The 14,419-nt window shown below is 42.2% G+C and overlaps 2 protein-coding genes across 11 annotated transcripts in view; one reads left to right on the plus strand and one right to left on the minus strand.

Moving 5' to 3' along the window:
- The window catches only part of ppp1r9a (protein phosphatase 1, regulatory subunit 9A), a 53,359-nt gene extending 48,671 nt beyond the window's left edge, over positions 1-4,688 (minus strand). The window contains exon 1 of one of the 5 annotated variants that reach the window (XM_082520794.1): positions 4,209-4,688. The gene's annotated coding sequence lies outside the window, so the exon portion shown is untranslated. Of the gene's footprint in view, positions 1-1,520; positions 1,602-1,969; positions 3,695-4,208 lie in introns of those variants that run through there. The other 4 variants (XM_082520796.1, XM_082520792.1, XM_082520793.1 and 1 more) reach the window with 4 other exon arrangements.
- sgce (sarcoglycan, epsilon) lies at positions 1,429-14,130 on the plus strand. 6 transcript variants are annotated; one of them, XM_082520838.1, is made up of 12 exons: positions 1,430-1,735; positions 7,097-7,219; positions 7,419-7,576; positions 8,020-8,092; positions 9,849-10,047; positions 10,546-10,708; positions 10,814-11,028; positions 11,498-11,524; positions 11,954-12,142; positions 12,476-12,519; positions 13,037-13,074; positions 13,738-14,130. In XM_082520838.1, exons 1-12 carry the CDS (start codon positions 1,687-1,689, stop codon positions 13,786-13,788), a joined length of 1,329 nt encoding a protein of 442 aa, XP_082376964.1. In that variant the 5' UTR covers positions 1,430-1,686; the 3' UTR covers positions 13,789-14,130. The 6 variants fall into 6 exon arrangements, with proteins under 6 accessions (XP_082376965.1, XP_082376964.1, XP_082376966.1 ...); XM_082520843.1 differs by lacking the exon at positions 1,430-1,735 and adding an exon at positions 3,722-3,869; XM_082520839.1 differs by lacking the exon at positions 11,498-11,524 and having other exon boundaries at positions 1,429-1,735.
- The last annotated feature ends 289 nt before the right edge of the window (positions 14,131-14,419 follow it).

Raw genomic sequence — 14,419 nt, forward strand, 5'->3', positions numbered from 1 at the left:
AAAAAAAGAAAAACTATCTGCCTGGGTTGCATTCAGTCAACAGACCCCACCAAAAGCACAGGACTTAATTCATGTGATGAAGCGCTAGAGAAAAGGAAGCTTTGTAAACATCCAAATGTGTGATTATTTTTACAAACAGCACCAAGTTACATAATTGCTGTTGTTATGTTATAATAGACGGCATTGTTTCTTCTAACTTTATGAAAGCACAAGCTGTGTGCGAATTTGGATGAGGCCTTCTGAGGAAAAACATTTGCTTGTTCAGTCAACATTTAACCAAACCATACTCGGTTAATACAAATGTGAGTCGCAGATTAGAACATGAACTGTTATAAGTTGATTTGGGACACTTCACACTTCAGATGAATTTTCAATAGGCCTACATCAGTTTTGAATTTAGAAAGTGCATTAAAAACAAGTCTTATGCTTTGGCATTACTGCAAGAAACACAGTCTATGCAGTGCATACATTTACTAAACACCCACCACTGCTGACGAGAGGATTTTGCATCCCCCCCCCCCCCCCCCCCCCCCCCACTGTTCAAAACAAGCCAATTGAGGACAATTACAATTTAAACTGATGTTCACTGCTACCAAAAAGAACCGGATTGGACAGAAATCAGTCTAAGTCCGTATCAAATTAGACACACTGGGGCCTTAGCTTCTCTCCAAGTCACAAATTCTGCGCTTTCCTCCATTTCTAAGCATCATCGTACATCCACAGACCTATAGTGGTTGTTGTGATACATTCATACCCAGTCCAAACACTGGCTATGAGAAGATGTTGCTAAGCAACCTAAAAATAATCTTAAGGGGATAAAAGGGGAGGGTGGAAGAAGAAAACAGCCAGGAACTGCAGAACACAGAGGATGGATGGCATCATGTCTATCGCCACTGAGAAAGCCAAGAATCCAGTCACAAATACGAATTTATCAATCAAGAAGCATCCCAGTGACCACTGCTAGTATGTTAGCCAGAATTAGGAGGCTATTCTGCAATATCAAAGTGCCCTCTCAGTGGGAGCTGACATCAAGGGAAGCGGGGGGGGGGGTTGAATTAAGGCTCCTTTAGTAGATGTGATTGGGAGCCAAGGGGGCCAAAACATGACCATCTGTCTGCTTGGACTGTCTCTGCAGGGGGGGAGGCTGGACAGATTGGAGCAGGACTTTCCAAACATGCCTCTGCTGCTTACAGCTGTGCACAGGAGGTCAAGCACTGCTGAGGTGACTTGCATGTTTTTAAGAGGGTGTATCTGTGTTTGCAAGTCCTGATCCAAGAATAAATCAACCCCCCCAAAACACTAAAAACTGTGGCTTTTAGTGGGAGGAATGCTTTATTATGACAAATCCCATCAGTCTGAATACAAGAAGCAGACAGATAAACAGCAAAGCACACACACGCACACAGAGGCAGCCACTCCTTGCAAGCAGCCAGATATAATCTAACCGTTCCGAGAGCATCACACTGAAACATTTGGTAAAGGCGTGGCGCTCCTATATTCCGATTCCCATCATGTTTTACCATGTTTTTCCATCCAGATGTTCAGCCAATGAGCGGTCCTGCTGTGTTTTCCAGTGAAGGCAGGAGGAGGCGGAGGGAGGAATGCTGCAGGATGCTTATTATTATGGCTGTCAAACCCAGTGGCGATTAGACAAAGCGGTCCTGTTTAATGTAAAGATTCGGGGAGATGATTTGCACCATGTCCGCCGCAGCTGTCGCGGTATGGCTTGGTACGGGTACGTATCGACTGAACTCGGGAAATATCCCGACATCTTTGAAAACGGTTCGGCTCTGGTGAAGTATCCGAGCTAGTTAGCTAGCCAGTTAGCTAGCTGCCGTTGAGCATTTTTTTTTCCAAGAGGCTGAGGAGGAGACAAGAGGAAAAAATGGCTACCAATTTGACAGCTAGACCGTTACACGTTATGGGTTTTCACAGTGCACTTAGTGACAAATTGTGTTCTCTACGGTACCTTACATTTCCAGCTGTTAGTAACAACGTTTCTCTTGCTAGCTGTGTTTCTTGTCGGTCGTTATTTCAGCCTTTTCCCCCTCTTAGCGCAGGCCTGGTTTATGTAGAACAGGTGTGTTATGAATGCCTAATTACCTAGCTCCTGATAGTTTAGCAGCTCAGGTTATCCAAAATTTAATGTAGGGAATAGGTTCGTTTATTTCAATACACTGCTCCTAAAAGTCTGCACACTCATAGCTGCCACTTTATTAGGTACTAATAGCCTATACAGTCTCTGCAATGAGTCCCACCTCCATGAAAGATGTAAGGTTCAATCACTGACCTAAGCCTGAGATATTATTGTGGTTACAATCTTAAAAGAAACATATACATTAGATTTCCATATCAGTATAGCCTGGAATCAGCAAATGTTGTTAAAAAGTGCTTTTTGATAACAATTAGTTATCAAAAGAAGTGCTGAGTAATGGATAATGTCATCTCAGTGCCCCAGTTTACTGCTATAACACTGGTCTGCATATATACGTCATTCTTTTTGCTACTGGGAACTTAAGACCAGCTCTTTATTTTGCTTTTTTTTTTTTTTAACCCTGATGATGACAATTTTAATATCCATCCATCCAGCCTGTCCCAGCTGCCACGGGGCATATGTCAGGGTAATGGCACATGGCATGAGCATGTATTGAGACTGCGGTTTGGGAAAGCACTCAGAGGGGACTGGTGGTGGGTCCCGGGCCGGGCAGATTCCCATGTAGTTATGAAAGGCGAAAGCATTGAAAAAGAGAGGGAGGATTTTACCGACAACATCACATGGATTTTGTCAGGATGAGAATGTAATGTAATAGAAAATTCTTAACAACCTGGATGAATGCTTCCCATGCTTGCTTCCTTTTGAACCCATCCTCAAGCACCAGTTGATGGATTTCAGGACAGACAAAAACACCTTCCTTAATTTTGGCTTCACTTTTCTTGAAACCAAATCTTTTCAGTCCAGTTGTCTCTAGTTGTCAAATACTTGCGATATTATAACTAAAACAAGGAAATGAGACATTCCACATGAAAACAGTTTTCAGATTTGGAAAATAGCAAGTAGAATTTGTTAAAGTGCAGGCAAAAGAATCCCAGTAGCAAAACACTTGTTGACCAGTTTGTTTTTTCAGGCTTTGATAAAACGTCAAAATTAAGGGGCCCATTCACAGCACTGTTACTATAGTGTTAACTAACATGAAGAGAGTGGGATATTTTACTCCACAGTCAAAACACACTATAGCTTTATACACAGAGACCTAATACTCATAAATAGAGAAGTGCTATTGAGTTTGAAAGCGGAAGGGCTTTCAAACTGAGAGCTAATCCTTCACAAAGGCTAGTGTCCTGTTGTGCAATTTTCAAGATAGTGTCAGGATCTGCACTGAAATCTAGTGGCTTCTTCTCTGACCATATGCCACCTCTCCAACAAGCCACATTAAATTCAGCCTGGCAAATTGCTTGATATAAATGCGGCAGTCTGTAGTGCAGTATTTGTTGTCAAGTCAATATGCTTACATTTTGTTTTGCACTTTGTCTAGATTGGTTTTAACATTTTGTGAAAAACGCCTACGTTAATATTTTAGAAAACATTTCAAACTCCTCTAAAACAATAACTATGACAACAGGCTTTAATTAATGTTGGACGGGTGCAACAGACTGAATCAGATTTTTGTCAGAGTGCTTTAAAAACTGGGTGTTGTTGTTTAAATTGCTGCTAAAAAAAAAGAAACTTGTTCCATTCATGCTTTTATCCATTGATCCAGTAGTTTGCACTGTGCATGCCTATGACACGAAACACAGCGCTTTACACGGGAGAAATGTCCGTGTGGAGCAATCCGTGGCCTTGAAGCAGAGAGCAGCCGTGTCCAGAGACGGTGAGTGGGTGTGTGCAGTGGTGCACGTCATGTGTTGACCCGCTGTCCCCCTCCCCTCGGTCATAACACAGTGACACGCTCAGCTGGTTCCCCATTAATACTGGCATTATTGTTTTGAGTTGTCTGCTGGCCCCCAGACTTGGCCCACTTTCTTCTGCTGTAGCTGCACTTTAATGAATTTGAACGTCATCTAAACCTTGTCCTTGCTAGAATTAGAATTCCTCCTAAATCATTAACTATTACAGAAAGCAATATTTATTCTGCTTAACGTGATGTCGATACTTTGCAGCACTGTTTTAAAGCTAATGAGCACTGTAGATACATTTTTTATTTACTTACATTTATTGAGCGCGAGAGGATGGAACCGGTGGTTTCTTGCCCGCCCTTGTCTTTATCCGTTGACTTCTGCTTGTTGTGACACCAGCAGCGACTTTCACTTCCATGTCTGAGAACAGGTCGATTCTCAGACTCTGTTGGCAGAATACTACAACAGTAGCGATCCTTGTTTTCTGGGCTTCCCCGCTAAACACCAAAGGAGCACATGCATTCCTCATGACCCAGACTACATGTGCACATGAAGCTGACTCAGCAGAACTAAAGGACATCCTTCTGTTGTCTCTCATCTAGTTTGAGGCCTCAGTTAGCTGGAGCCAATTGAAGGAGGGAGGTTTACTTTTCTTCACGTTGCCAATGGCATTTTTAACTAATCCAATGTCAGTCGTGACATTATCCCAGTCTAAGGTCAGCCCAGAAAATCATAAAGTTGGTTAGTTATTTCCACCACCCCTAAGGCCTGTCAAGCATCTACTATGGTATGATGGCATGTGGGTTAAAAAATTAAAAAGCAGTGTTTGAATGATTTTAAGCAATTCATAGAGAATATAGACGGTAGTGCAACATTTCTGTTGTTGGGGAAATCTAGCTTCTTATATGTGTTGTCATGCACATCTTGCCTCACTACCTTTGTCCTCCAACTGAAACTGCTGGGTTATTATGCAGTGGACAGTTTACCATTAACCTTAAATTGGTGATGTATTGGTGTACGGTGGAAGTGCTGCTGGTCATCAACTCGAGAAGGCCTGGCAGAAAGTCATCCTGCTGCAAATAAGCAGATCTGATGCTATTAGCAAATCCTCGGTGTAGCTTAGTTAGTGATCTCTACTTACACTGGCTGAGCCATAAGTGGAAGCTGCTGCATTGAAACATACTTAAGCTTCACTGACTAAAAAATAAAATTGTCTTCATCCCTAAATCTTTGTTGTTGGATGAAAAGGTTTAATATCAGTAGGTTAAAACACTTCGTTTTTTCTTGAGGCTGTTCGAATGTCCTACATCTCCCATCTCCGAATCTCTTGCAAATGTTCACAGCACATCCAGTTTTGGGCTCGGACTAAAGCAGTGTAGCCAGGATTTGACCTTGACCGGCATGGTCTGAAAGTGGTCCTTTGTGTGGCGGAGAATTAATGAGGCCCAATGTGTCACATAATAGAATCCGAGGGCGTGCATTCAGCTTTGACGATCGACCGAAGTCATCAGCGAGTAAGCGGTCTGCTGAGACTGAATGATGGTTTATTTTTGGTCTCAGACTAACCCAGATCCTAATGCGATGGGTGCAGCGGTTGCGGTGAGAAGAGCCATCGCACAGATTAGTCATGCCCAGGTGGTTTTCTTGAAAAGAGATGTGGTGGATACGACCTCAGGTTGTTCATCTAACACCACATTTAGCAGCCGCTAAATGCTATTGATTGTATCTTGCCGTGACTGAGCCCTTGGGGGCTGTAGACACATGGTCAGTTCAGCATCTCTGTCACTGACCACAGCTGTAGGAGGGTTTAACATACATGTGGGACTGTTTTATGTCTTTAGAGTTGCAGTGTCTCACTGGTGTACTTGTAGATGCTGAGGGTTTATTAATTAACTGCATCTAATGCTCACTTCCCCTTCTCATTGACATGAATTAAAATGTAAATCCTGATATTACTCTCTTCAGTGCATTCTCCTTGAAAGTCAGCCTGTGTTCAGTGTAGAAGGAGAAGAGTACTTAATATTATGATGCTAATGATAGAAAATGCTGGGTTGATTAGCAGATTAGAAAGGGTTGTAAAACTTGGGAAAACCAGCCACTCTTTGCCCGTGGGAAGGCACATATGTACATAGAGACTTTACCCAGGCTTTTACCTAGTTGCTTAATGTGTCTGGAGTTGTATGTCCACGGGCAAGAACAGTTCAAACCCCCTCTCTCTCTCCCTCTCTGGCACTTCATAGCACAGATCTCCAGTCCAGTCTCCCTTCCTTCGTCTTTGCAAGCCCTCCTCCCCCTCTTCTTCTTCCTCATACACTCGGCCTCAGTCTCCCATGGTGATTAAAAATTGAGTTCCCACCCACTGTGGCACAGAGAAGGCAAAAATCGAGAACGGAAAGAGAGAGCGAGAGAGGGAAAAAAAGAAAACTGTGCTAAAAAAAAGCCGTGCTGTACACAAGCAAAAAAAGATGAAGCAAGAGAGGAGGAAGTAATGAAAGAGAAAGACACAAAAGGAGGGAGAGAGAGAGGGAGAGAAATGGGTAAATCACCCCCGGTCTTACATTGTGTAAATTTTTGTTAAGGGGCTACCATTTCCCTAGTGATGCCCTTCACAAATAAAGACTAAATGTTTGTGTTTGAAACGGAGCGGGGGCTAAAAAGACAGCACAATGGAGATCAAGTGGGGGGGAGGGCGTTAAAAGAACTCTGTACAATATGAGTGACTCTCATTACTGCTGCTTTCACTCACAGTACCTCAGACGCTTTCCCTTTCTTTAACTGGTTTTGTCAAGCGCCTCTTATTTACAGAGCTGTAGTCTGTCTGAGCAATAATCTGAGTTTTTCTCTTCACACTTGTTGACGTTTGTGGGAAGTGAATGCTTCTACCTTTACAAGAATGCAGATGCCAGGCAAGAGAAACAGATAGAATAGATCACCGCAAACACTTATTGATTTCACGTTTAAACTAGTTTAACATTTTCTCTTTTTTTCCATTTGCTGTTGCTGGCAGGACATTAAAGTGGACTTTAAATTGGTTAAGGCTATAAATAAAATAGATATGACAGTCTACACAAAAACATTTGGACATAGTGTTTATTGTGTGTACCAAAATATGAAAAAGCACCAAGGTCCACTTTATTGATGAATAGTACGCATACAGGAAATGTTCTGCTTACTTCTGTTGTCTTTAAAATGTGTGTTTCAGTGGTCACCATCCTGTCGAGGTCGCACGCAGACCGTAATGTCTACCCGTCTGCAGGCGTGTTGTTCGTCCACGTTCTGGAGAGGGAGTATTTCAAAGGAGAGTTTCCTCCTTACCCAAAATCAGGTATAACGCTGTCACATTCACACTGTGATCAAAAACATGTTATTATCATGTTTGTATAGTATATCATCAATATATCTGAATATCTAAATACATCTGAAACATTTGTAGAGGTGGTGATTGCATATAAACTCCATAGAGCGCTGCTTATTTCATAACGCACGTTATTGGCCCCCTTACTGTTCCTCTGCTCTGTCTGCAGGTGACCCCAGCAACGATCCGATCACTTTCAACACCAACCTGAAGGGCTACCCCGACAGGCCGGGCTGGCTACGATATATCCAAAGGACCCCACATAGTGACGGAGTGCTCTATGGTTCTCCCACTGCAGAGCACATTGGCAAGCCCACTGTCATAGAGGTGGGTGGTTGGACTGCTTTCAAAGTGAAAAGAGTGGAGATTAAGTAATTTGTGCTGCTGCTTATTTCAACTATGGAAAGTGACTGCTTGTTTTTGTGCCAAAAGTCTTAAGTAAATTTAAAACATTCAATGAAATCTGTCAAGTTGTAGTCCAAGGATGAGTTGGAATTTATTTCACTGAGCCCAGCTGATTTGCATATGTGTTTGGAAGCGACGTAGTACTATGTTACTCTTGCAGATGCTAGACTTAAATTCCTTTATACTTGTTATGCTTTCCCATAAGCTACTGTACAAATTCTTTTCCCAAAAGGCTTAAAGTGTTCAACGGCGCCTCAGCTGGGTACAGAACCCGGGTCGTGTATCGAGCTCAGCCTTGTCTGGAGAACTGCTGCCTTATAAGCTGGACTGATCTGGGCTTAAACTTTCACCTCTGTGTCCTACAGATTACTGCCTATAACAGGCGCACTTTTGAGACAGCGCGGCACAACTTGGTCATAAACATCAAGGCTGCAGAAGGTAAGAAGAACTTGTACATAAGAGCTTAGAGCAAACTGAGATCAGATTGCGCAGCTTCGCTGATTAAATCCTGGAAGCACACTCAGTACTTGGACTGTGTAATGAGCTTCCCTTAAGAGAAAATGTTGTCTTTGATTACTTTTATCAAGCATAACCAAAAGTTCATCGTTGGTCTTGGAATGTAAATACAGCAGACGATAAAGTAACATCACTGCACTGAGTAGCTGTTCTGAAGCTTTAATAAGATAAGTCAATTTCATGTCAACTTGTCAAAATCTGTGGATGAAGGTTATGTGATACGATCTAGGGCTGCCACGATTAGTCGACCAGTCACAATTACGTCGACTATCAAAATCGTCGACGACTGATTTAATAGTCGACGCGTCGTTTGAAGCTTTGTAAGATCACAAAAGACGCAGGAATAAGTAGTAGGATTTAAAAGTGTAATAACGGACTGAAACAGAAGATGGCAGCACTGCATGTACTAGGATGCCAGGTGCCGCTAAAGCCCGAAGAAGAAGAAGCTGTGTCCCAGAATTCATAGCGCAGCCCAGCTCAGTTTCCAACAATGGCGGCAGCTAGTTAGTTTTAATATTACTCTTATTATTCTTTCTGGGTCACAAAATAAACGTTTAGCATATTTTCGGGTGAGAATGTAGCTGTGTAAACCTCAAATATCTGCTCAGTTTATCAAGACGCCACATATTTGCAAAAGCGCTCTGACGTTTTCGGAGACGTCAGTTACCCACTAGCTCGATAGCTAGCCGGGGGCAGGGCTCACTAGAGCCCGTGAGAACACCGGACACCCGGCAAATAGTTTTCAAACCCACCGCCATCTTTCGCTACTCAGGTTAAACATATATAAGTCACTTAGATAACTTACAAATGTTATTGTTTGGCTTTTTTTAGTATTTTATTTGTTCCTGAGTAAATCGGTTTGGCTGATATTAAAGTTATAGTTTTTACACAGCTGAATAAACGTCAAGCAGACAGCTGATTATCAGAAGTATGAGATGCTTGAGAATATACTCCAGTGTCCTGTTATATTTTAGATAGCAAGGAGTTTATTAAACTTCACCGAAACAATCTGCAAATTTCATTAAAATTTAATAAACTATCATCTTGTCTTTATTTTTAGTTAGCACATACCTTAAACACTTAACGCTGTAAGCTAATGATAGTTATATAAGAGCAGATGCATGCTGGTACGTCCAATGGATGATCTGATTAGTCGATTAATCGCAAAAATAATCGGTGACTAGTTGACTATCAAAATAATCGTTTGTGGCAGCCCTAATAAGATCATAATGTCTTGAAAGGATACTTGAAGGACTGTATAGTTCTAGTGAAGTGTCCACTTCAGTCAGTCATGGTGAAAACCCCACACAATCCTACCTCAGTTTGAGTTTTCATTGTATTGCTGTGGAGAGCATCTCTGCACCTGCGCTTCTGTAGATTTGCTCACTGCCATATTGACCCATCACAGTACAGGCAGTACAGTATGAACTGAGTCAGGGGGAACGCTCAGCAGCTGTTCAAACTGCTAATGTAACATCACTCTCCCTGTGCTGTGATGTCATCTGCCATCTGGCCCCCGAAGGAAGCAGAGTCATAACAAGGCAGCGCAGGCAAAGCAGTGTCCGGTGGACAGACTGGTAAAAATCAGTGTCAGCTACTGTTACCTCAGCCTGCTGCCTTTAACCTCTTTAAGTCTTTCTCTCTGTCTCTCTGACTGTGTCTTTGTCTCTATGCACAGAGTTCCCCCTGCCTTACCAAGCAGAGTTCTACATCAAAAATATGAATGTGGAGGAGATGCTGGCCAGTGAGGTGCTGGGAGACTTCCTGGGAGCGGTGAAGAACGTTTGGCAGCCCGAGCGGCTGAATGCCATCAACATTACATCGGCACTGGACCGCGGTGGCCGGGTGCCGCTACCTATTAACAACTTAAAAGAAGGGTGAGGATCTGGACGTGGGTCTCATCTGAGCAGAAACAGAAAACATTTGTGATTTTTTTTTTTTTTAAGTAATCCCCTACTTACATATTTTCCTTTACAAGGATTCAAGGATAAGATTTAGCTCTACTCGGTTCAGCTCGTCTGTGCCAAATCTCTCCATGAGTGACCTCTTCACCTCTCTAAATCAAACAAATCAACAGTATTTTCAGCCCACTCACATTATGTTAACATTAATTTAATTGGGGCTTTGGGGATCCTCAGTTTTCTGTAAATTAGATGAAAGCACGTAGCCGTCTACACCGATATGCTGTCAGTTCCTTTAACTCAGATGGGAATAGCCAACATGAGCTGCCATAAGTTGTTCATCAAAGATTTACGCTGGAACTTGAAAGCTAGCTCTAGCAGAGCACTCAGCAGGAGAGAACACTTGATTATTACAAACCTCAGCATAAACTTGTAAAATTAGACTCCATCTTCTTCTTCTCTTCTCTCCTCTAGCGTCTATGTGATGGTCGGTGCTGATGTTCCCTTCTCGTCGTGCCTGCGGGAGGTGGAAAGCCCACATAACCAGCTGCGCTGCAGTCAGGAGATGGAGCCCGTCATCAGCTGTGACAAGAAGTTCCGAGCTCAGTTTCACATCGACTGGTGTAAGATTTCTCTGGTGAGGATGCGTTCCAACAAATTCACTAAAAATGCATTAAAATGCACTAAAAGTATGCAACCTCTAATTGATCTTTATGTCTTTGTTTTTTTTTTTTCTTTTAAGGTTGACATCAACAAAGTAGTCCCAGTTTACGTTACACGTCCCGAACCCGGAACAGGGATCCTGCCCGAATTCGGGGAGTACAAACCCCCGTCTGAGTCTCTGAAAAGCCGGGACTACTTTTCCGACTTCCTCGTCACGTTGGCTGTTCCCTCCGCCGTGGCGCTAGTTCTCTTCTTCATCCTTGGCTACACTATGTGCTGCAGGCGGGAAGGGGTGTAAGTGTGCTCGGTCTTAACATTTCTATGCAAATTTTGCACCAAATACCCCAATAAGCAGCCAAAAGTGTACGAGAACCATATGAGAGACAACAAAAATAAGCCTGAAAAGCTCAGTTAGCTGTAGGATAACTGAAAAAGAATGGAAATCTGGACTTTAACTGCAGCTTGTCATTACCATGCAGTAGTTAAGTTCCTCATCACTGTTTGTCTCGGGTCTCTCTGACTCTTGTCATCTGCATCTTGATGTTTTGAAGCATAGCCACAACATGGATGATCAGTCATCCTCATCCATCGTTTACAGGCTGGGATAGACGTGTGCCTCCCCTCCCCTTTTTATTTTTTCACTCAGTGTTCCACATCATGTCCACCTTGTCTTTATCCAACAATCCATTCATTCACTTGTGTGCAGATGTTGCTTTACCTATTAATATTAGTATTTAATTCATCCATTTTGTTTTGTTTCTAGGGAAAAAAGAAACATGCAAACACCAGAGTAAGTGTTTTACCTCTCCTGTGTTCTTCTTTTAAATTTTATTTCTGTTCCCTCTCCCTCTGTTTTTGGTTTGCAGTTTTGGTCATTTATGTTGTCATTCATGGCTGTTTCATGTCCATTCATACGCTCATACGTGCGTTGGCATTGGCATCCATTCATTCAGTGGGCTGCTGAAAAAAATGTAATGACCAGCTGTAGGATTATCAGAACTATGTACTCAGCATTACACCTAAAATTTAATTCAAACAAATGGAAAACAAACCCCCAAAAAAGAAAAAAAGAACAGCAGTAGGTGAGGTTGGATGTTATAGTTCTGTTTGTGCATGCACAAACTTGAGTGCACATCACTTAAGCTTTGATGTGACAACCCCCTACCCATGACACAGAAACGTGCTGCAATATGAATTCACTGCTTCTCCCCTCCTCCAGCATCCAGCTGGTTCACCACAGCTCCATCCAGAAGTCCACCAAGGAACTGAGGAGCATGTCAAAGAACAGGGAAATCTCCTGGCCGCTCTCTACGCTGCCCGTCTTCAACCCAGTCAGCGGCGAGGTGGTTCCACCCATCCACCCCGACAACTACGAGACCACCAGCATGCCGCTGATGCAGACACAGGCGTGAGTTCAGGGATTTGGTGGGAAACATAAGACGGATGGATGACTAAGTACAGCCACACATACGCCCACACTCATTAGCAGATGCAGATATGAGGCTTATAGGTGTTAAATGGAAAAGTTGGAACAATGCCATGTTGTTTCAAGCACTTTCCAACTATGTGGTGTTTACAACTATAGCTACAGAAAGCAAGTCAGGCCTTTGGAAAGTACAACTAGAGCTTAAGAGCTTCAAGCTGTCCCATGATTTCTCTTAATGGGCTTGAAACTAACAAAAAAAAACCCCAAACATTTTTATAACATGCTTTGGCATAATATTGTTGTTTATGATTTCAGGAATCTGCAAAACCAGATTACGATACCACAGCAGCGGCCATCAGGTGAGAATCTTAAGACAGCCGTCTTGTAATATGAAGCAGCTGAATGATTAGAACTTTCAGGAACATATGTCAGGAGTATATTTCCAGGAATTCTTTGAAATGACAGATGTTTAACAGCAGCTCATAGCATAGAGTCAGCATACCTGGATGTCTGCTATTGGTAACACACTCTCTCTTGCCGAATGTTCATCAGGACTTCAAGTGCAGTAAAGCATGCCTCTGAAGGTTTAAGCACCTTCACAGTAAAAATGACTTACAATTCACTTGCCTTTATATTACTTCTCACTAAATTCAGTTCTTGGACTATACTGGCATCAATAATGTGAATCCATATAAAACCACTTGGCTTCATAGTTTCTTATAACTTCAGTCTGTTCCTTCTGCATCACTGCACCGTTATCATCTGCTGCATGAGCCGACTAATGGTGACGCTGGCGTGTGAGCGCCCTCCTGTGAGCACGGGTATCAGCTGCATGATGCACTAACCGAATCCTCTCTCTGTTCACTGCTAACAAAGGAGATAACTATGTCATGTCAACATTTCGAAGGCTGGAGGTAGGTGCTGCCGGCTGTTCATGATTTAAAGCTGAGATAATTTGGGATCCAAGCAGAGAAGCTGCAGGAAAAACTGTAAATGTTCAGATTTTTCATCTTCTCCATATTTATTTCACCATGCTAAAAATGGTTGTGTTGCAAAATCCAGAAGACATGACTCTTGAGAGAGTGGTCTGAAGTAAAATTCTAATTTCTCCTCTGAAATTCTGGACCAATTGTCCAAAAATTAAGTGAGCATCATCTGTGGACTTTGTTAATCTTGAGGTTATAAACTTCAAAACATGATCAGTCTACCGTGATGTGCAGTGTCTCATTGTAGTTAGGCATTTTTATTTTGCTAAATGTCAAATCATGCTTTAATAAGCTATTTAACACCTGCAACTAACTGCAACTGTGATGCTTTTGCAGGCCTTTAAATTAGACAGAGCATAAAATTATTATGCTTGCAAGTCAGCTACTGTAGGAAGGGACCAGGCAGGGTACAAACTGTCAGTCCTAGTTGTCAATAGCATGCATCAGTTACCAGCGAACAATAAGCACTAACAAAGTGTGTGCAGTCTGCTTGGATCCCAAGCATTGCTGCTTACATCTGTATTTAGTGTTAGATTTCTGGAAGTTTTGTCACGTCTCTGTGGTTCAGCTGTTGCTTTCACTGTGTTCCAGGTAAATGGTATTCCTGAGGAGAGAAAGGTGGCTGAAGCTCTGAATTTATGACCAGAAGCACCAGTGTTGCAGCTGCCCCTCTTCCTTTGTCCTAAAATTTGTGCCAACCTGCATGTGTTAGCAGTGAAAATTTTATCGTCCACTTGCGCACTTGCACCTTGACTAGTGAGTGTGAAAAAGACCCGAAGAGCTTAGCCGATTATAAAGATAACTTAGACTATTTTGGAATATCCGTTTAAATGTTTAAAGTGTGATTAATATGTTTGTATGTCATACTGCTTTGCCCAGCGGACCTCTCGGGGCGTAAGGGTGTTTTATATTGAAATGCTTTCGTCGCCATGTGTTAGAACATTTGTTCAATGTGTCATATGATAATAAACTCTTTCAAAATAACTTTGTCCCAGTTGAAAACAAGAAAAAACACCCCCTTCCCACTCCATCCACTAAAAGAAGCCAAAACAGCACATTTTTATGAAGATATTCTTAATGTACAACTTAATTCTTAATGAATAAAGGCATTTATAAATAATATGGATACATTTCACATTTTTTTAAGACATCACAATTTTTTTTAATACATGTAATATATTTCAAAAGAGGCCCTACACGGGGTATAAATAGTTGTTGCTTTTACGTAACCAAAGAGATCAATTAAGGCCCGATACATTAACCAAATTTACTG

The sequence above is a fragment of the Aulonocara stuartgranti genome, assembly GCF_965226115.1.
Source record: "Aulonocara stuartgranti genome assembly, chromosome: 22".
NCBI lineage: Eukaryota > Metazoa > Chordata > Actinopteri > Cichliformes > Cichlidae > Aulonocara > Aulonocara stuartgranti.